Source organism: Copidosoma floridanum, unplaced genomic scaffold, assembly GCF_036245765.1.
Source record: "Copidosoma floridanum isolate Cflo_tuat_1 unplaced genomic scaffold, Cflo_Japanese_pri ptg000005l, whole genome shotgun sequence".
NCBI lineage: Eukaryota > Metazoa > Arthropoda > Insecta > Hymenoptera > Encyrtidae > Copidosoma > Copidosoma floridanum.
The window spans coordinates 50,336-74,415 of NW_028321882.1; the positions used below are offsets into that span (position 1 = coordinate 50,336).

The window sequence follows — 24,080 nt, forward strand, 5'->3', positions numbered from 1 at the left end:
ATACAAAAGTTGTTAACTTGATGATTTAACATAAGGCATGAAAGTTAAAAGAATTAGGAAATTTTTTTCTATTGCTTAAACAAGCGAGAAAGAATCAGTGGAAAATAACATTACCCTTACTACCTAAGAAACTGGACTCATCAAATAAACAAATAAAAAAGTTATTAACAAGAAACTAAAAATACCAGGCCGTGTTTCCTGCAATTTTCAATTTAGACAGAAACCATTCAGGGCAATTGATTACGCTTATTTTACATAATTAAAAAAAAAGTAGCTATAGGACCAATAGAAGCTGAGATACAATACTTTTAGTTTTTTACGCATTCTGGCCGTTATATTTGATTCTTAGACTTCAGACCAGCACGATTTTTTTGCTAAAGGTTTATTGTACCATACAAAATTTTTTTTCTGTAGAATTAGTCAATCTTTTTGCATGTAACGACTTATTAAAGTAGTGTACAATAGCGCGTGAGCTGCGGTACTTGAGCAGCTGCAGCCAGCGATGTACCATGCATGCGGGATAGGTCCAAAAGCAATAATTGTGCAACTAAAAATCTAGGCACAACGCCAAAAGGTTCTACTGAAGCGCTTTTCGATCTACTGCGCATGCGCCATGCATCGCTGCCTACAGCTGCTTAAGTACCGTGGCTCACGCGCTGTTGTACACTATTTTAATTAGTCATTACATGCAAAAAGATTGACTTATTCTATAGAAAAAAAATTTCGTATGGTACAATAAACGTTTAGCAAAAAAATCGTGCCGGTCCGAAGTCTAAAAATCGAATATAATGGCCAGAATGCGTAAAAAACTGAAAGTATTGTATCTTGGCTTTTAGTGGTCCCATAGCCACTTTTTTTTATTTTTTTTAAAATTTATGTAAAAAAAAGCGTTATCAATTGCACTAAATTATTTTTGTCTAAGTTGAAAATTGTAAAAAAAAAGACATTGTACTTTCCGTTTTTGGTTAATAAATTTCTTATTTGTTTCTTATTTAATAAGTCCAGTTTCTTAGGCAGTAAAGGTAATGTTATACCTTACTAATTCCAACAGTTACAATTCCAATACACCACCGAAATTTTTAATTAACAATTGTCCAATCGGCCGCCATTTCATAATTTGGTGATCCCCAATCACAAATATTCAGGTGGATTTCCAGGTAGATCCTGGATTTCCAGTTGGAAATCCAGCCATTTTCAGGTCAATCTACGTGGATTTTTCAGCCCATCCAGGTAAATATCCAGATTGATCTATGTGGATTTTTCAGCCAATCCAGGTGGTTTTTCAGGCCGATCCACGTGGATTTTTCAACCTATCCATGTGGATTATCAGGTAGATCCATATGGATTTTCCAGCCTATCCATGTGAATTTTCAGGTTGACCCACGTGGATTTTCCAGCCAATTCAGGTGAATATCTAGGTTAACCGACGTGGATATTCCAGCCGATCTGGGTGGATATCCAGGTCGATCCACATGGATTGACCTGAAACTCCAACTAAATTGGCTGGAAAATTGACGTAGATCGACCTGGATATTAAACTGGATTGGCTGGAAAATCCACGTGCATCGACCTGGATATTCACCAGGATCGGCTGGAAAATTTACGTGGATCGACCTGGACATACCCTGGGTGGGCTGGAAAATCCACGTAGATCGACCTGCAAATGGCTGGATTTTCATCTAGAAATCCAGGATCCACCTGAAAATCCACCTGGATATTTTTGATTGGGGTGGACTTGGCATGCAATAAAAAACATACTAAAGTTCATTAAACTTTTGTTTTTAATTTAATTTTGAATATTGCAACATGCATTTTCATGCATTTTAATTTTCTTACGTTTTTCGGCTTTTTTACTTGTTTAAACGATAGAAAAAATTTTCTAATACTGTTTTTTTAAGCTTACTCCTCATGTTAAATTATCAAGTCAACTACTGTTGTTTTAACATTTTTCTCCAAAACTAAAACTTTCCAAGATATTTGATAAAAACGGAAAAAAATCCTTTTTAAAGTTTTTTTGCGATAAAAAACAATGACGTGTATCTCCGTCGAGGTCAACGATTTAGGGTGTTATGCAACGTAGTTTTTTTTAATTTTAAGCAAAATACCGTATTGTTATGAAGGATTACCACTTTTCTCAATTTTTTTTGCTCTGGCACCATGACTATTTGCGTAATCACAGAGTATTGATGTCTTTAAAATGCAACTGAGTTACTTAAGTAAACACCTTATGCCTTACATGTATAAGGTACTCGCGAGACACGAGAGTCAAGAGCTGACTAAAACTTTTCCTATAGCGTCAGATTGAGTAAAAAAGGCCTTTGGTTGAATTAGGTCAACCTATGTCAGCATATTATGAAACATTAACTTCGAAGTTAAGACACAAACATGCATATAAGTGACGTATAAACTTCACTTGTCATATGACCTTGTGGTGTACACATTACGTCTTTTATGAATTTGACAAGAAAGTTACGTTTTTACTCATGGTATGATTTGACTGTATTAACTGGGGATGTAACATATTGAGTGTTCAATTTGCGAGCAATCAATAAATTACCATATTTGCAGTACGATGATCTTTCTTGAAAGCCAAGAGTAAAGCTACCTGTCGTTTCGTAGTTACGCTGAACAATGCATAATTTTTTTTTGTTGTCGTAAAAGTATGTTATTGATTGAAAAAAGATTTTAAGAACAGCCATAAATATAATTAATAAGTATACTGGTTTAAAGGGCAGTACTGTTTTATTTATTTTTTTTTTTTTTACGACTTTTCAACTGCCTGTTAACCGTTCTCTTGGAAACAAAATATCCAATGATACATAAGGCTAAGGAAAACATTATTAGTTTAACCAATGTTGGTTGACTTAGCTTCATGCATCAAAGTATGTGTTGGCTTCAAAGAGACTGACATTATGCAGTTAAATTGTTGTTTAGAAAAAATCAATAAATATAACAGTATTGTCCTTAAAATTGGTACATATATAAAGAATACATTATTAGCACCATCGTAATTTTTGTAAATGTTTATGTCTTGTCTTTAGGACATCCAGTGAATTGAGAGCGTTCAACTATGCTTCCCTGTGTATACGTGTATTATTTGCACGTATGTCTTTGAGAACCTTACTTAAATCGGAAGACCATTAAAAACGTGTGAATCAAACCAATACCAATGTCCCATTTAATGTGTGGCACGGCTGAAAAGAAAACGATGGTGGCCGTGAGCTTGTACATGTCCTGAGTGGTACTGGCCATGACGGCTGACATTGCAGCCACTAGAGCATTTTTCAGTGCTAATAAGATTTAATTTTGCACCTTTTGTAAAATCTTAGCCGTTTTTACTACTCTAACTCATTTTGTGTGCTTTCTATTTGTATCAGCCATATCACTTAGTCTTCTGATACCAATCATTATTATGCATGGATCAAAATACGACTTATAAGCACCTACTAATTTAATAAAAGTGTTTTTATTAATTATTTATACCATTAGAAAGTTGAAATAACCCTTTCATAAATAGTGAAAACAAGAGAAACTCTAAAAAATCTTGGAGAAAGTGATTACCAGAAGCGCATAGTCTGACTTTCGTAAGTAACTCAGACTAAGTACTTCTATTGTATCTTAAATAAATAGAAGAGAGATATTACAGTTTATTGTTACAAAGCATTATGTAAATAGAATATAATAGATAACATACATTACAGGTAATAAAAATAAGAAATTAGAGTTAGTTAATATCTACCAGATAATCAAAATGTAAAAAAACTATATAAACTTAAAAGTATTGGTACACAAAAATCGAAACTAGAATATTCTTGCCAATGAGGTAAAATGTTAGGTTATTTCAACTATACATAGTATGATTCTCAATTTTTAAGAAGCAGGTAAGCAAAAAAAGTTTTCATTGACTTGTAATAATGTGCTATGTGGTAAAACGTTATTTTAACGAAATTTTTTTTACATATACAACACTCTTAGAAATTATATGTGAGTATGCATACAGCACACAAACAGGTTACTCAATTTATAAGGTTAATTTTAGAACAAAACTGCATTCCAATGTTACTTGATTTGACGTATTACAGTTAAATAAGAGAAATAAAAATCCCACCAAGCAATTTAGTAAATATCAGTAAAAGTTCATGTACTAATCAACATGGTCGAATCATACGTTAATTTTCTTATGCCAGCAAGCATCAAAATCAACAAACAATTCGACAGTCAACATCGCTTATACAATTATCATCGGTATCTAAGATTCAAAAAAAGGGTACTTGGACACGTAAAGTAGAAAACGATATAGAAAAATCAACCTGTAAGGCAGCTGTAGCTAGTCTTGAAAGTAATGCGGACACTGATAATTTCTTACCAAAAAGAAAGCAGCGTAGATACCGAACAACTTTTACCAGTTTCCAACTTGATGAATTAAAGAAAGCGTTCTCAAGAACACACTATCCAGATGTTTTTTCCAGGTAATGACTATTTTTAAGATTTTCATATGAATATTGAATCTTTAAATATAACAGGTGTCATGTGTATTCTCAATTAAAATCAAGTAAGTTTAATCAGCTTTTTGTATAATACGTTAATACAAAAACACACGTACATAAGTACATAGTATTATTTTTTAGTACGTAATATATATTTCTTAGACTAAAAAAAGGTATAAATTATTACTAAGGTCTTATTATGCAACTTTTTTAAGGTCTTCTTAGTACTTTAGGATACTTACATCAGTAAAAATTATGTTATCGTTTATGTATTGAATCTCTGATATACTCGTCAATTACAACTTCCCTTTCTTGGAGTATAACCCCGGTTAATTAGTGGTGGTAACAATCGGCTAAGAATATTATTTGTACCAAGGAAACTCTAAGATTAGGAATCAACACATAAAAAATGTTAGTGTTTATATGTCGGAGGGCGGGTTAGTTAGCCTGTGTTAAAGAGCGCAGTAGCTCGGATTGCTGATTTTATAAAATATTTGAAATGATTATTATCAAGTTTCAAAATTTATCTGTTGAATAATCAATTAATTCCTGCACCATATACAGCAATTGTTTATTGATTATTACTTTATTGAATGTTCATCGTTTCCTAAATATTCCCTTAAGTTGATTAATTTAATGTCTTTTTTATTTTATTTAATATCTTTCTAAATTTTATATCTTTTTTTTTATTCCTACCCTTTTTTGGGTACAGACAATATTCTCAGTTCATATAAACAATTTAATAAATATCTTAACAGCTATTATTCTAGTTTTTATTTTAAACTGTAAAAAAGGAACTCGCAATCATACGTGGAAGAGAAGGTTTACTTGAATAAGTACAATCAATTTATTTTTGATTATCTTATGTTTATTCAATCATATAATTCTAAGAAAATCGTATCTTCAATTTCTACATGTATAAATTATATTTGAGTAATCGCGATTCTTTACGTTAATAATCCAAAAAGAAAATATATAATATAATCGATGATTTAAAATTTACTTATAATTTATCCACATTCATTAAACAGAAAATTTTACATAAACGACAATTCAAATTTGAATCTTCCCTCCTTAATATCTCTGCTTAAACACATTAGGTAAGACTAGAACGAATTTTAAGTACAACCACGGAAGGTTAATGCTAGGTAACTACCTATTTTACCAAGTCACGTGGAATGAGGTCGTTCTCAGGACTCTTGGGTGTCTTGAGCACTGCTCAAGTCGTCGACCCAGGAACTTCCCCTAAGAACGTGATCGCTAACCCTAGTGACATTTTTTCTTTTCATATATTTTAAAGATACACTAACCTAATAATTTTCTGTCTATAAATTTGAAACTTATTTTTGTAATATTTTTGGACAAAACTAAAAACTATGAGAATCTGTGCAACAAATTAACCAAGTTTCTAAAATTCACTTTCATTAACGTATAACAACAATTTTGCAAAAAATAAAACTTCGTATTATCAAAATCATTTGTGACTTAGAATAAATTTATATAAGTGTAATCTTTAAAACAAAACTTTGTCTCATGTTTTTTACAAGTTCAAATTCAAGTAACTTTGAATTTCTTTTATTCATGATAACAATAAGAATGATGACAATGCTAACAAAATTAACAATAACAATGATAATCATAATGAAAAAAATGCTAATAATAATAATAAACAAGATAATACTAACAATACAACTATGAACAATAACAATAAAAATAATTATAATGACAATGATAAAAACGTTAATTAAAGATGAAAGTGATAAAAATAAGATGATCATTATGATAATAATAACTATGATAATGATAAAAACAAAAATGATAAGGATGATGATGATCATGATGTTAATGATGACGATGACGATGACGATGACAATGACGATGACAATGACGACACCGACGACGACGACGACGACAACGACAACGATGACGATGACGATAACGGCGACAACGACGATGATAATGATAATGTTGATGATGATAATGATGATGTTGTAATGATGATGATAATGATAACGATGATGATGATGATGGTGACGATGGCGATAACGATGATAATAATGATGATGATGATGATGATAATAATGATGATGATAAATATGAGTAATAATGATAATTATCATAATAATACGATAAAAAATAATAATAATATTATCAATAGTAATGCTGAGGACTATAAAAATAATTACAGTTACGATGTTTATTATCACAAAAGCAATTTTCTTGATTAAAATAATTACAGTTTTATATTCATCCTGACGATAATGATGATTATGTCAATAATCATCATGACGATGGTGGTAATAATGATGAAAATTATAAATTTCATTATAATAACGATAATGATGATCAAAAAACAGATAATGACAATAATAAAAGTATAAAACTACGATAATAATAACAACAGTTTAAATATAAATGATAATGGCAATAATAATAGTTATGATAATAATAAAAAAGATAACTATGAGTACGACAGTCATAAATACAATGATGATAATGATAATAATAATAATGATGCTAAAAATAAAAATAATAGTAATATACTTAAGTTAATAAGTAAAGTTAGTATGGTTATAATGATTATGAAAATAATGCAATAACTGTAGGAGTAGTGATGGTTACGTATAAAAGAAAAAATTGATAACATTTTTAATAATAATAAATACATCTAAATATCTATGATTATAACTAAAACAAGTATATTGGTTATGTTTTGGAAGATAGTAGCAGTAGAAAAAGCAATGATATTATTGATATTATCATTAACACCATTATTATTGTTTTTGCTCTCCAAATCATCAACATTAAAATTATCATTTTTGTTATAATTGTTATAATTATTGAAACTATTGTTACTATCGTCACTAACACAATTATTCTTACCATTATCACTATCATCATCCTTGTCATTATCATAATTACATCATTAGAGTCATTGTCAGCATAATTATTACTACCTAAATTCTCGGTATTATTGTTGTCATCATAAGTGTTGACATTATTATCATCTCTATTACTATCGCAATCATTATTATTATTAGCAACAATATGTTTATTATTATTATCAGAATTATCAACATCAACGTTATAACCATTAGCATCGTGATCCTCATCATCATTGTTACTATTATTATTATCAGAAGTATTATCAATATTATCATCATTATTTAATATATCCTTATTACTGTTATCGCTATAAGCATTATTTTTAACGTTTTCATCGTTAGCACTATCATTATTTTTAGTGTCCACATTACCGTCTATATTATCATTATAATTGTCATTATCATCATTGTCATCATGATTATCCTTGATTACATTACTACTTTCATAAACTTGATTATTAACATTAACATTCTCATCATCACTACTATTATTATCTTCATATTATCTTTATTATCTTGACTGTTATCATTATTGTTATTCAAATCGATATCTTTATTATCATCATCATCATCATTATTATCATCATCATCATCATGATTATCATCATCATCATCATCATTATCATCATCATTATTATTATTATCTTCATCACTATCATCATTATCATCATCACCATTATCATAATCATCATCATCATGATCATGATCATCGTCATCATCACCATCATCATCATCATCATCATCATTATCATCATCATGATTTATATTATTATTATCATAAGTATTATTATATATATCATACTCCTTATCAGCATGATTATTATTATTACTAATGTTATCATTATTATAACTATTATCATCATTATCATGTTTATTATCATCATTATTATTATGGTTGTTATAATCGTCACTATCATTACCACAATCATTTTAACCATAAATAATTATCATCATTTTCAGTCTTATTTTTATTATTATCAGTGTAATGTCTTGCAAAGTGTAGGTGAGCACACGCGCAAGCTGAGTCACGTGGTACCTCTTGCTCTCTTTTTCCTTTCTTTTTGAAAGGGGGAATTGCGCAATTTGTAAGTGCGCAGGTTGGCCGCAGGTACACCGCCGAAAAAAAAAAAGAGAGGCAAAGGGAGAAGCAAAGGGAAAGGGTTTGAGGCTAAGCCGGGGAGAGTTAGTTAGTCACGAGACGCCCGAGCGAAATCAAGTAAATCGGGAGCTGAGCATCGGATAGGAGTGAATAGGAGCTACTCATCTGAGAGCGAGGCAGTGAGTCCAGCACTCACACGATCGAGGGGGTAATCCTTGGCCCATGGTTGTATAATAATTAACCAAGTGGTGTCCTTCGATCTGCTTAGCTCGAACGACGGAACTTTCCTCGGTTTTTTGTGTAACATCTTGTTTGTTGTTCTCTTTTTTTTCTTTCTCGTTTAAGTTACCGGCTTGCAATTGTTTCTTCTCTGCCTTTTTCTTGCGATTACTGCTCCGTGTCCTTTTTTTCCGTTAATGCGCTTATTAGTTGTGTGTCTCTACGCCCATGTGATAACGATCTGACGATTATTTTGTGTGCGTTCCATAATTTAGTTAGTCTGCTCGATTTTTTTATTTTAAGGGCCGCTGTGCATTGTAATTGCGTTATAATATTTTGTTTCTTGCATCGCTAAACCGGCCAAGAAGATAGTGCCGGCCTCGTTTAATTTTTTGTTAAGACCTTAAGTGATTTTTTTTTCGTTTGCTTACGAATATGAGGCATTTCACGTCAAATTGCACAGGCTGCGCGCGAGACCACTTTTCATGCTTTAATAATGGTATCAAATTAATGAGGAAGATAAATCGGAGTAAGCATTTCCGACGTATTTTAACCTTAGCTTTTCAATGAAATTATTAAAATTACAAAAAAAAAGTCAACATAACCTCAAAAAAATACAAAACACGTTATATCTTCAAAAGGATGTCTCGAATCTTTTTTTTATTATCTAAAACGAAAGAGGAGGTTATTTTACGTTGGTATAGTGATTTTCAGAGTGTCCACTATTATATTATTTGACAAATCTAACGTCAAAGTCTATGCTCTCGTGCTACCGTGACGGACGGCCCGGCGGCACACGTAGCGCCGCATTCGTACCATATCTTACGTTTGAAAACAACGCAATATTCCTAATAAATGTTTTATAATAAAATGAAGTATTGACATGTTTACATAATAATAAACAATTTGTATTTATTTAAACTTTAATTTAAACTTTAATACTGTACACTCTGCAATATATTATTGTATCGTATAAAAATAATTAAATATTTTTCTTTACCTTTGCAGTTTTCTTGAAAGTAGATTTTTTAATTTTTGTATTGGAAATTTTCAGAAATGTTTGAAATATTGAACTTAAAGATGTATGACGCAGCTTAAATGTGTTTTCATCAAGAGGGATAAATGCGTGATATCGAAGAGTTCCTGGTATCATTTTAGCCTTATCAACACTTTCTTTTAATTTCAAAGCAGCTTCCTTGTAAGATTCTTTATCACTGAAGAATACCTCGGTTTCTTTGCTTTGGCCTTTTGCCCATTTGTAAAGGTCTTCAGCTGTTTAAATTCTATTTCGAGAAGTGTTTGTAAGCTAGCTTTTCTCGCGCCCCTTTTTAAATGAGCACCAATACCGTCACACCCACTCTTTCCGTGCGCAGTGGGAAGAAAATGCCATTCAGCTTCAACGTTAAAATCTCTTTTGTGGAAGAGAAGATTTTGAAAAGTGGTCTCATTTTTGAAATGTTGGGAGGCACCATCTGTTATGTAATAAATTTTTTTCACTTCAAAGTTTTAAGAAAAAGAAGATCTTTTTTTTAAGAAAATCTAAAACAATTTTTTGGTACTTATGGACTGCAATCGAGTCATGGCATAGATTGTCAGGAATTATAGCCATACTTTTGTGTAAAAGATCACTATTACTCTTATAATAAATAACAACTGTGAACACAGTTGCCTGATTGTTATTCCAATGAAATGATTGCGTGGAATTTTGAATTACGAAAGCATAATTTTCAGCAAAATCCATACTAACAATAAATTCACCGACTTCAAGAACTTTCTTTAAATTGTGTACAAAAAGGGATTTTTGTTTAGCCAAAAAGTCGTGGGTTTTAAATTTCATTAATTTTTCGGCAAATATATCGACGAATTCACGTGTATTGACTAACTGCGAAGCAATTGTACATCTATCAGTTTGGAACCAATTATCATACTTCACTTCAAAAATACCATTATTAGAGAAACACTCTAATAGGTGAATATTCAGCTCTTTTAGTTGATAGAAATTTAACCAACTGTTTTGTGTGTTTGCTTAACTTTAAAGGATTGATGCACTGTGACTTGAAAACTGTATCCATTCTAATAGTTTATAATGTAAACAAACAAACTAACCTAAAAATTAAATAAGTTACTTTTTATTAAAAAGACAACTTCTGAACCTTCAGTTGTACTTACCAAATTTTTTCAAAATTCAATAAACTCCACAAAGAATAGCAAATTCACAAAATACATTATTCAAGCAAACAAATCTCAGAATTATTTGATGCCGTAACCTTTATCACGATTAATAGAGTAATAAAATTTTGCTGCTGTAAATGAACTCAGAGGAGGAGAACCGCGCCTGATATCAACACTATTATTGATATGTCTAAATAATTATTGTGAAAAATAATACTGTATTAACATCAACTAATAATTTAAGGCTAAAGAAGCAGACTTCTCGATTCGGTGGGTCACAAATTGCTATATATAGCACGCATGCAGCGCCGCACCGCGCCCCACTGGCCAGGCCGTCCGTCGCGGCGGCACGAGAGCATAGACTTTGACGTTAGATTTCTCGAATAATATAATAGTGAACACTCTGAAAATCACTATACCAACGTAAAAAAACCTCCTCTTTCGTTTTAGATAGTAAAAAAAAAGATTTGAGACATCTTTTTGAAGATATAACATGTTTTATATTTTTTTGTGGTAATGTTAACTTTTTTTTGTAATTTTAATAATTTTATTGAAAAGCTGAGGTTAAAACACGTCGGAAATGCTTACTCCGATTTATCTTCCTTAATAATTTGATACTGTAATCAAAGCATGAAAAGTGGTCTCGCGCGCAGCCTGTGCGATTTGACGTGAAATACCTCATATATGAAAAGCACCGACACGCTAGAGCGCCTTATTTATTATATAAGGATATTCTATAAGGATCTAATTTTTAGGAATAAAAACGTAAACGCGGCGTGTGTTGGATTTTATTTTCTTTTTGTTTTTGTGTCGCACAGACGTCGTCACGAGCTTATTCATTATTTTCTTTTGGTTGATTCAATAAGCAGCGGCGCTGACCTTGTACGTATTGGTTTAGTATACGCCGGATCATAAAAATATCAAGTTTACCTTACAGTCGTTGTCATACGCGAACAGTTTATACTTAAATTCTAGGAACTCACCTCCGACGACTATAATCATTTTCTTTTGCGTTTGGCAATGTGACTTACTCGAAACTAGTCTCACGCCGTATTTACTATAACATTTGCATTTCTGCGTATTCTCCCTTTTTTTGCGTGTAGGTACATTTTTTCACAGCACTATATTATGCGTTACCGGCCATATGCCACTTGTTTTTCTCCAGCGCGGCAATTTTGCTAACTGGCTGTTACGTTTTGATATTTGTTTGCGATTTATTCGAATGATGAATTAACACACATTGTTGCTATTATTTTTGTTATTTTTATTATAAATCATATTCCAATCGTATTTATTCCTTTTTGTTATGGTACTGTATGTGAACCTCTGTCCTTACCACCCACACTACTTTCTCATACACAGGAGACCCTTTCAGTCTATTACTTATGCTATTATCATCATTATTATTATTTATATTATTATCATTATCCTTAGCGTCATGATTATTATTATTTTTAGGTTATCATTACGGCTATGGTTATCATAAATATTTATGATGTGATCAGCATAATAAAAAAAAATCTTTTTCTTCACAAATATAATTATTTTTTTGATTTGAATTATTATGAACAACATTTCTATTCTCATTATTGTCGTTATTATTACTATTATTATTAATAGCACGATTGATGTTAATAATACTTCCGTAGTTGTTATGAAAGTTGTTGTTATTTCTTTACCTTGCGATATTGTTATTGTAATTATATCTATTATTATTATTTTAATCATTATTTCCATCTCATTTATAATTATCAATATCATTATTATTATCATAAAAATAGTTATTATTATTCTTATAACTATTATTATTATTTTTTTTGTCATCCAAATCATTTCTACCTTTTCTCGAAGTCATCCAGAATGCCTTTATGCACCATAGAAGGGTGTCCGAACCCTTTCCTGTGTGAAACTCGTAATAACCATACCCACTATAGTGGCAAAACCTTTCTTCTGGGACATCTGGCTCGAAATCTGATCTCACATTTACACGTCACCTGAGGGCCACGGATGCTTAGCCCCTAATTTGGGATTCCTTCACTATTTCGTTACCATTGCGTCTTGTGACTATTGCGTCATCTAGGGTATTTTCTAGTTCCAGTCATACATCCGAGCTTTTCTTCTCTGTTAAGTTGGAGAGAAGGAGCAAAATAATGAGCAGACGCTCCTCAGCATCAGCCAAGACCCAGCCACCCCCAATAGAGGTGCAAGCAGCGCACCCATCGCAGAGTCCGTGGGGTTAAAACTTCTATCGAGGTACAGCCGCTTATCAGCAGGAAGATGATATAGCGAAGCAGCCCTCAGGAGCCTGCCCTCATTCGAGCACCCACGCAAGTCCCCATATCGCACACCAATGACCCCACAGCCATACCCTGGAAGCCCAGCCATCGAAAGAAAAAAAAAAAAAGAAAAAAAAAAAAAAATTAGGGCAGCGAAAGCAAAGCACCCAAGAGCACGGGCCACCACGCCGCAGTCACTCATTGGCAGAAAAGTGATAGAGTAAAGCAATTTAAGGGATTCTACACGCGCTTAAGCACCAATGCAGGCCCCCATCCCACACATCGACCACCCCGCGGCCACGCCTTGGCAGCCTTACCCCTGAAGCCCTGCCACGGAATGATTGGGTCCAAGTAAAGATCCCTTAAGATAAACCGCCATATCTGGGACTGCTTGGACCTTAGAATTTGTTGTAGGCATTCTCCATTCTACTGCTCTTGCATTGAAGTTTCCAGCAACTATAAGGTCGCCTACTATGCCATACCTGATGGTATCTTCGAGGTAATTTATTCTTCTCCTATATTCCTCGATACAAATGTTTAGTGAAAAGTAGCAGCTGGCATACGTAATGCCTTCACTTCTTAACCAGACAAATGCCCTTCGGATCTGCTCGCGTCTTGGTGAATTTTGTCTGGTCTAGAAACTGAAATGGCCAACTCATTTGTTGCGTTTCTGAACTACTTAGGTGGCTAATAGTTCCTGTACTGCTCGCTTATGAGCGTTACGTGTACCCTTCTTTCACCTTATATTTGTGGCAGAAGGGCATCTGCGTTAATTACCCCGTTCATGTTTCCCTCGAGAACTTTGGGCATTATGTCAGATTTCTTGTTCTTCTGTCCAGGACCTGTCTAAAAGCCCTACACGCTCTAGATCCAGGTATATAATTGGTGCTCTCTCCTCCATGCACGAATTCACTGCACAGGAAACATTATGGTTTGGCCTTGCAGTCCTTAACTCTGTGTTTGTCCTTTCCGCATCTCCAGCAGAGGCCCGATCGGTCTGGGCCTCTACAGTCGTACCTGGTGTTCCCATATCCTAGGCACCTAGCATTGCTGGACAATGATCCTGCGCCGTAGTCGGCATCTGATCCATCCTACTGCTATCGTCCCTTGCCTTAAAAGGAACGAAGCGCCAGCCTCGTCCATTATGGCCAGCACCATTCTCTCCTGCTATCGATTTGGCGGTACCATAGCCATTTTAATTTCGCCTGGATCGCCTTCAGTTTTAGCAGCCTTTTAGATAGCTGCTATAACTTCCTCTTTATCGGCAACTGCCTCTAAGTCCAGTACCTCCAAGGTAACTCTAGGTTTCCTTGATTGTACCTTTCCTACGGTTCCTATAGCCAGTGAGATGGCCTACGTCAACTTTTCCTTGTCTTTGGTGCTTTTGGCTAGCTCCACCAGAATACAACCAGCTTTTGTGCTGCGTATTCCGGTAACTTTTGCACTGCAGTCTCTCAGATCGACAGCGTTATAAAATGCTCCCAGTACTTCCGTGTATAGTTTTCCTTTTGCTGCTTCCACGTACAAGCTATGACTGCTGCAGCGCCTCGAAGCCATACCCCCGCGGGAAGCTTGCCTCCATCCACCACCCGGAGAGCACGCACACCACAGGCTGACTGCCACAGCCCGGGAATTATCCAAATCATTACTATAGTTATTATTATTATCATTAGTATCATCATTATTATTATTTTTTTTTATCACTATAATTATTATCCTTATAGTTGTCGTTATAAGCCTAATAGTCATCATCATTAACATCCATTTCCTCTACATTAATATCCTTATAATGATCATTATTATTAGCATTATTCTAATCATTACCATCATCATCATCATCATCATCATCATCATCATCATCATCATCATCATCATCATCATCATCATCATCATAATCATCTAGGAGTAGCTGCCCAGTATTTAGAGAGGCACTAAAAGATTTCAAAAGTAGGATGCCTACAAAATGCAAATAGAGTTTAAAAGGATAAAAGCTAGATGACCATTGCAAACCTGAGCTGCGAGGACTTACCAGTCATGAGCTAGGGGAAGCAACGGGAATCGATGTTTTCGCAAAACAGTAGCCGATCAGACAGAATAAAAAAAAGGCAATAGATGGTGACGACACTGTGATGAAAGGCCACGTTAATAGTCAACACTTCATGGCCCCTGCTCAAAGTATTAGTACAAAGTAAATAGAAAGCGGATCACAAGGTATATGTTCCAGGAGATAGGTCTTTCAAAATTAGTGTTATTTAGTGAATATTGTCAAGAACATCGTAGCGAAATTCAACATTTATAGGCAAACTTCGATTTTTACACAGGAAAGGGGTTTGTCACCCTCATATCGTGCATCAAGGCATTCTGGACAACCTCAGCTAAAGAAAAAAAAAAAAAAAAAATGATAATAATAATAATGATAATATTTATAATAATAATAATAATAATAATAATAATAATAATAATAATAATAATGATAATGATGATAATTTTAATAACAAAGCTCATTTGAGTTATAATAATAATAATGTATGCAATGATAATAATAGAAATAAAAATAAAAATAATACTTATAATAACAATGTTTTCATGATTTTTATGAAAATGATCATAATAATTTTAATTATCATTGTTATTAGTAGTGTTTTACGTAATAGTTATTTTTAGTATTATTGTTTTTATAAGTATTATGATTGTTATGAAAATAACATGTTTTTTGTGTTATCATTAGTTTTTTTAAATTTTTTTTATTTTAATTTGTTTCATCCAAGATTTTACAGAATGCCTTGATGCACAATAGAATGGTGCGAGAACCCCCGTATTAAGTGGGATTTGAAGTCTGCCAGAAGCTTTTGTATTTTACTTTAAAATTTATAGCGATACAGTCTGAATACCTAGTAAACTATCAAGACGTATTGGCTGGGACACGCAGCTCAGTAACGCTCTTGCATTGAAAGTTTAAGTAGGGTCAGAGAGTGTTGATTTGGCTCTTTATCTGGTTGTTGTCACTGTTATAATGTCAGTTTTTTTGTATTCTGTATGGTAGGTGTCTGCTGTTTTGAGAGAAAATTGATTTCCATGGCTTTTTCTTGCTAATAATTTTAGTAAGTTAGCTAAGCCTATTTTTGCATTGCCTTTTTTTCTCTTGTCCTCTTAAACTTTACTTGCGATTAGTATGCACCTTTCTCTTGGCCTTTTTTAGCGTTTTTTTTTAATCCTGAGAAGCTATCAGTACCTGCTTAGTGTTTAGCATCTCTGTTCCACAAGCGAAATATGAGACATTCTTTTTACAGTCTTTTTAGCACTGATAGCAGCTGCCACATTTAAAGCATAGCTACGACTAGTTCTCCTTATAGTTCCTAATCTTAGTTTTAAGGACCATATCTTAAACACCAATAGCATCTGAAAACTTTAATTCTTCTTTGTATTTGGTAGCTTGTGAAATCTATGAACAACTTTATTATTTTTGAAACGAAGTTTTTTATGTCACGTGCTTGGGGGGCTGAAATTTAAAAAATGACAGATTTCCTTAAAATGGACCTGGCTTATCGGAAGTCTCTTCCTCCTAATTTATTTTATCTCCCCCCTTACTTCATAACTCTTACCATCAGTCCCCTACACACTTCCCCTCCCAATAATTTTTATTCAACTTAAAATTTTTTTCTACGACACTCCTAAAAAAAAAAACACTTTCTAAGTATTCAAATATTCATTTACAGATTGTCAATTGATTTGGTTTGATAATATGTTATAATAATTATTAAATTATTTCTTCGAGTAACTATTTTTTTTATAATTTATATAATTATCTTCCAAACTTAAATACAATATTTTTTTTAGCAGCAGCTTTTCCATACATAAATAAATATTTATTAAATTTTTATTAATTTGTTAATTCTCAAATAAATCAATAAATAATTATTTTTACAATTTTTTCACTTTTTTCAAAGTTTTCCAACTTTTTTCCAGCAGTATTGTATTATTTCATCGTTTTTTCATCAATGGTTTATTCATACAAGGTTCTATGAACACAGTAATTAATTTTTGTTGCGTTTTATTCCTTCATAATTCTTGTATTCAAGACTAAGGTGATTTTTTTGAGTTAAAAACGCTTATCACAGTTAGCAGGAGGAAAGTTAAGAGAGGTAGGAGGAGCGCAAATATGTAGCAACGCTGAAAATTATCTTTTTCGTATGGATATACCTATATATATGCGCATTTACGAATACTTGACCCTTTCTGTCTTATTATTAAAAAAAAAAAAATGTTAATTAATTTCAAAATTATATAAGTTTATGTAATAGTAATCTATCACACAAAACATTGGGAGCTTTCAACATATCATTTCCTTATTTTTTTTTTTTTAATTATTCAACGCATCCTCGTAAAAAAGTATGACAAGTCTTCTTTTGCATATAAACTAGTTTGACAGAAAAATGAAAAAAGTAGTCACAGCTTATCAGAGATGGTTGTAAAACTGTTAACTAAATATTTGGTGTAAGGAAAAAAAAAGAAAAAAAAAAGAACGAAATAAAATGAAAGAAAAGAAAAAAAAATTGAAAAAAGAAATGAAAAAATACAATAGAATGAAAAAAAAAAAAATGAAATGAAAAAAAGAAAAAAAATAAAAAAATGACATAAAAAAAAGGATAAAATTGAAAAAAAAAAAAAAAAAATAAATAAATAAATAAATGATTAAAAAAAGAAATGAAACAAAAGAAATTTTAAAAAATGGAAAAAATTTAAAGGAACAAAATAGGGTGTATAAATCCACAGTAAAAACGAAGTTCTTTAAACATAAGATAAGTATAAAGAAACACAATTTCTCAAATAACAAGGGGGTCGCGAGATCCATAGGAAGAACGAAACTCTATAAGAATTAGAACTACATTCTTACTGAGGGTTCCATGACCCATTTATACCCCCTGCTTTGTTTATTTTAATTTTTTTAGTTTTTTTAAAATTTTCTTTACTTTATTTCTTACGTTATTTCTGTATTAAATCTTTTTTATTTTTATTTTTTTTCATTTTGATTTTTCTTTCGTTCTATTATATTTTTTCATGTCTTTTTTTATTTTGTTTCAATTTTTTTTTTTTTCATTTTTTTTCTATAGTTCTGGCATCAGTCGCCCCACTGCTTACAGAAGCTACTTGCTGCTCTTTGTTATTTGCTTTTAGTGGCGTTACTGTTCTTGTCTGCAGTGAGCTACCAGGAATCCTACCTAACGCAAGTGTAACGTCATCCTTCTTGGTAATCGGATCCAGATTCCTGATTCTGAGTATTTTCCTTTTCTCATCTTGTTAAACTGATCCTTGCCTTGTCACGGTGTTAGCTTTACTGCTAAGAAGGGCCTCATTGTTTATTGCTTCTTTTACTTTATAGAAAAAGTCTTCTTTTTCTGTAATAGTGACCTTCTTGACTGTAATCTCAGCCTCTTTTAGCTTAAAATCTGCCCTTATTCCTCCAAGGACCTTAGCAAAGCTCTGCCGTATCGCAATTTTCACCAGAATATTCTGCTTTTTTTTCCTGCTATGATTGCGTTTGCTAGTACTACAACAATTGATTGTTATCTTAAAGATATGCTCCTGGTTCTCTCTAGTGATTTGTTTTTCTTTTTAGTAAAAGGATTTTGGGTCTTTTTCGAAACTTCTAAGCTTCTGTTCCGTTTGCCTGACAGCAAACTTTTTTTGAATCTTGACTAAAAACAGCTTGTGATTCTCTCTCTTCTTTTCAATCTGTTTGTTTTTTTGTCAGATTATCATCAACTTGCTTTAAGAGATATTCTGTTTTTTTACTTGTCTCGTTATGACTATCCTTTGTACAGTCAATTCAAAGCCACTTTTATACTTTTTTTTTGGCGTTACTGTTTTTGTATACGTCATCATTGTTACTTTCGCCTCGTTTTTAACGAACGTTATATAAGTTCTATAATTGAATGGTCTTATTTCCTGCTCAACAGTTATCTCTGACTTCATGTAGCTGGTATACTGCAGATCAGTTTTGGTATTATAGCTGAAATTGGCTCAAGCTACAGTCATCATAGTACTTTAGAATCATACATCCAAAAAAAGCTCACCTCTATCCTTCACCCTCAAGATATGGCTTGTAGGCCAACGGCCTAATGCTGAGAATCATTAACTTTCTTATCAATATTATTAAAATCACTATCATTATCATAAGTGATAACATTGTACTTTTTATAATTATCATCGTAACCATCAGTGACAACATCAACATTATTATCGTATTTGTTACCTTCATCATCATTATCATTATTATCACAACACCGTTACAGTTCTTATTTTAATCTTTCTTAAAATATTTAAGAATTCCCATGTACTTGTTATAATTATAAATACCATCATTGTCATCATCATACATTCATCATTATTATTATTATCATAACATCGTTACAGTTCTTATTTTAATCTTTCTTGAAATATTTGAAAATTCCTATATACTTGTTATGATTATAAATACCATCATTATCATCATCATTATTATAATAATTATAATTATTATTATTATCATCATACATTCATCATTGTTATTATTATCATAACACCGTTACAGTTCTTATTTTAATCTTTCTTGAAATATTTGAAGATTCCTATATACTTGTTATGATTATAAATACCATTATTGTCATCATCATTATTATTATAATTATGATTATTATTATTATCATCATACATTCATCATTGTTATTATTATTATAACACCGTTACAGTTCTTATTTTAATCTTTCTTGAATTATTTAAAAATTCCAAAATTTTCTTATAATTATAAATACCATCATTGCCATCATAATTATTATTATAATTATAAGTATTATGAGCTTAACGGTCGAATACATTTTTATAATTTTTGTCATTTTCATTATCATCTCTATTGACAATACTAATATCTTCACTATCCTTGTCAATATAAACGTAATTTTCATCAGCGTTATTATTGCAAGGGCTTAGCTTGTGACGGAAACAGCCCTTTTACGAACATTTTGGTAGCAGAGAATGATTCTTTGGAACAAAAAAGTCGAAGCAGTTTTGGAATTAAAGGCGCGAGAATTCTTGTATAACCAGAGGCAGTGCTATGCGTGTGAGTGACGATCAAGCTTAAGAGTCTTGAGTTTGTCAAGAGTTCTTTGGCTGTGAGTACAAACAGTTGACCCACGTCTAGGATTTGCCAAGGCAGGTGAATTTGTCAGCTTATCTTACAAGAATATTACAAGAAGGCCTACGTATTGGTCTGCCAGGGACGCCTATGGTGCCATGGACCATTTTTGGCTGGACGCTATCTGGTCTATTGCATATTTAAACAGTAGTGCTGTCATCGCAAGAATAATTGTAAGTAGTGTAAAAGTGTAAGCAAGTGTATTATTGTGACTCATATACTATGTATTCTTATTTCGCCTCACCCGATCATAATAGGTGGGCAGTATATTCAGTTTAAAGGGAACTTATGCTTAAATGTGCCGTAGGATATGTTATTTTCTATTTTCTATACAACATTGCTAGACTTCTTAAGCGGCTATTACTTATTCGAATTTATGATCTTATCTTTCATACATCACGTTACTTGGATTAAAACAATACTCTAGAGACGGTGCTACATTTATACATTTATACTTCAAAGAAAATTTATACCTTTTAATCTAATCAAAAGTTGTTATCTGCAAACTCAAGATTCTCAAATATTCACATAAAAGCATTTATACATGCCATGCTCTGCGTAGCACAGTCAATCTAAGCAAGCGCCGCTGCTGAGCTGAACGCTTCACTCAGTTAGTAAATGTACGAACCAATTGATTGTAAATAAATGTTGCCTTTAATCAGAACTTACAAATAGCTCATTTATCCTTGTCCCAGGATCTGCTTTCGACGTGATCTGAGCTTAGCTGACGACGGAAAGAGCCCTTCCACGAGCAATATTATTATCATTAAAGTAACTATCATCATCTCATTTATAATAATTATTATTATTACTACCATCATCTTGGTGGCTGTTACTATCATCGTCATTTAATGAACATCAATAACAACCTTAGATGATAAATTTGTACTCAGTTCAAAAATAATAATAGAGCTCGTGGAATCTTTATACAGTGAATGTCACCAGTATCCCTATTCGGCACATTAAGACAAAAATTTTCTTTTTCTTTTAATTGAAGTACAAGAGTTACTTTGATGAACAAAGGCCCTTTATCTCAAAACATGTTTTAATTTGTTAGTTGTCATCGAAAATGCTTAGACGAAAGAAAATGTTTTCTGTATAAAATAAATGGCTTCGAAGACGCATTTTGGGATAAATACTCATTAATGGTATCAAACATACACTCTAATTTTTTCTCTGCTCTTTATTTTTAATAAATAAAAAAAAAGATTAGAACAGTCAAAGACTAAAAAAATGTTTTTGTTAAAATAAAAATCTCAATTAGTAAGAATCTTCTGGTAAAGTATACGTAATGATATTTTTTTAGAGGTGTGTTTACTTTAGTAATTGAATTATTAACTTTATAGCCGTTACTCATTTCAAAAATGATAGCTTATGAATATATCCTTATAATAAACAATTCTTTTTTCAAATAATCCTGTTTTTAAAGAAAGTATTAAATTTTAATTATAAAATACAAAAATACAACGAACAAAGTAGATTTAAAAAAGATTCTTGCATGAGTATGCTTCAATCACTTTTTTTTAAAAGCAGAAGTATTAAAAAAAAATCTGTTGTTTAAAAAAACTACTTAGTTGTTTCTTACGTAAATTTATTAACAAATAGATTCTTTCGTTTTATGTATTCCAAGCTTTTCTTTAACATTATACAAGCCGCATCTATACAATAAAATCTAATCCTCGTTATTTTTTTTTTTCTATTATGATGCTTTTAAAACGGTTATACTATTTGTTAAGTCTGAATAAAATTCTATTCTGATCATACCCTCTAAGAGTTAGAAAAATGCCATGGTAGTCCAAGTTGGGTAAAATTTCTTTTAAAACCATCTATAATTAAAATTTATTTATAATAAAACTACATAAAAAATTTATACATAGAAACTAATTTTCATAGTTTTTCCATGTTTCTATGTAGCATGTATTTTGTGTTTTGAAACATTAAACAATTGATAGAGTTTATCTTGTAATTCATAAATTTTATTTATATGAAAAAGCTGACGACTTCAGTTATTTATATCAAATTCTTCTGTCAAACAATTCTTATAATCTTATCCAATAAAAATGAATAAAAAACTATTTAAATTTAAAAGAAAGCATTGCGGCACGAGCATTTCCAGGAATATTATCAAACCAAGAAATTATTTTATTGAAACCCAAAGTGGTAGAATTTTTTTAAGTTTTCAAAAATTACATAAAAATGCGTTCTCTTATGTTTAAATAATAATTTTGTCGTACTTAATTTTAAATCAATTAAAAAAAACCGTTGTTAATAAATAAAATTTCTTTTTTTCTTTAAAGTATAAGGTTTCCATTCATAATGTATTTTTTTAAATAAAATTAACCTAATATTTAATATAATTAACTGTAAAAATTTTGCCTCACTTGTAAATTTCAAATGTGACAGTTGAATTTATTTTGTTTTTTTCCGTAAAAATATGCAATTTGTATGATTTAACGAAGATGTAACAATTTAAAAATTACGTTATTTAATACATTTAATCATTATTAAGGAGTTAATTTGTAAATCAAATTTTTATGAAGTAGTGGGAGATTGTCATGCAATGACAACAGGGTTCGAAGACTTTCTCATATATATGAGGCGTTCTGTATAGAAGTTAGACTTCCTACCTCGACGAAAATTGGTAAGACATTTCAAGGCGTACGAGGGTTTATAATTCAGCTTAAGACTTTCATTTGGCAATCGTAAATAATTCAATATGGCAGATCAATATGGCTACCAGAAGCAAGTAAGAGACCAGTAAGATTTTTTTATACTGTAGAGCATCTTTTTGATTGTTTAAGAGGTAACGAATATTACTATTCTTGCTCAGTCGTTATAAAAAAAGGTCAACATGTTTAACTGAGTAATCAAACACAACTATTAAGCCCAAACTCTAGTAGCCATGTTAAAAATTAACCGTTAAGTAACGTGAAAGACATGCCAAACTGAAAGATAAACGTAAAAGTGAGAAACAAACAATTATTAAGTCTGGTGACACCGTAAGAATTTTAGAAATATAGTATCAATGCATATTTTATTTGACTTTATTACTATCGCCCCAGAAACGTTTACAAAAATTAGGTTTTTGTAAATAAATAAAAATTATATACAGAGAACATGATCGACGAAATTAGGCCTTCTTTATTTCTAAATGTAATTTAAATGAACCAGTAGTCAGTGGGTACTTAGGTATCAAGTATGAAGTTTTACTTTTGTGCAATTATGTAGCAGACCATTTATAAAATGATATTAAGTACAAAGATGGAGCAATTATCGTTGGAATAAGTAACGTTAATTAGGTGTGTTTTCAATAACTATTCAAATATTAAATTATCAAGCGATAACAACTACAAAATATTATGGCAGAATACAGTAAATACGGTATAAAAAGGCTGGCTAGTACAAGACTGTGCGGTTTAATCAAATCTCTCGATGAATTTGAAATTACTTAATATTTCCCGCACTGACTATATCTGTAACGTCGTAATAACATCTGTCACATTTTTTCACACTCTTACTTTTAGTTCAAATTTAAAACTCGAATGGTATTTTAACTAAAAAGTTAGCAAAAATCATCCTGTTATATCGCGGTCTTTAATAGGTTAGAATTACCCGCCAGTAAATAACCCTTTAAGACGTTCATGAGACATATAGTTTTTTGACAAATATTTGTTTAAAATCAAACGTGTACTTAAAATAGCCTTAAAAGTATCCCCAAAAAAACTGCAGGTCATTTCATGGTGCCCTTTTTTTATATATTCAATATTTGAA

At 31.6% G+C, this 24,080-nt stretch overlaps 1 protein-coding gene across 1 annotated transcript in view; it reads left to right on the top strand.

Moving 5' to 3' along the window:
* Positions 1-24,080, top strand: part of LOC106646036 (uncharacterized) — a 321,141-nt gene that overhangs the window by 21,631 nt on the left and 275,430 nt on the right. The window contains exons 2-5 of the mRNA XM_089598068.1: positions 1,146-1,230; positions 1,275-1,406; positions 1,521-1,629; positions 4,318-4,469. Of these exons, the coding sequence (XP_089454194.1) occupies positions 1,146-1,230; positions 1,275-1,406; positions 1,521-1,629; positions 4,318-4,469 (478 nt within the window). The remainder of the gene's footprint in view (positions 1-1,145; positions 1,231-1,274; positions 1,407-1,520; positions 1,630-4,317; positions 4,470-24,080) is intronic.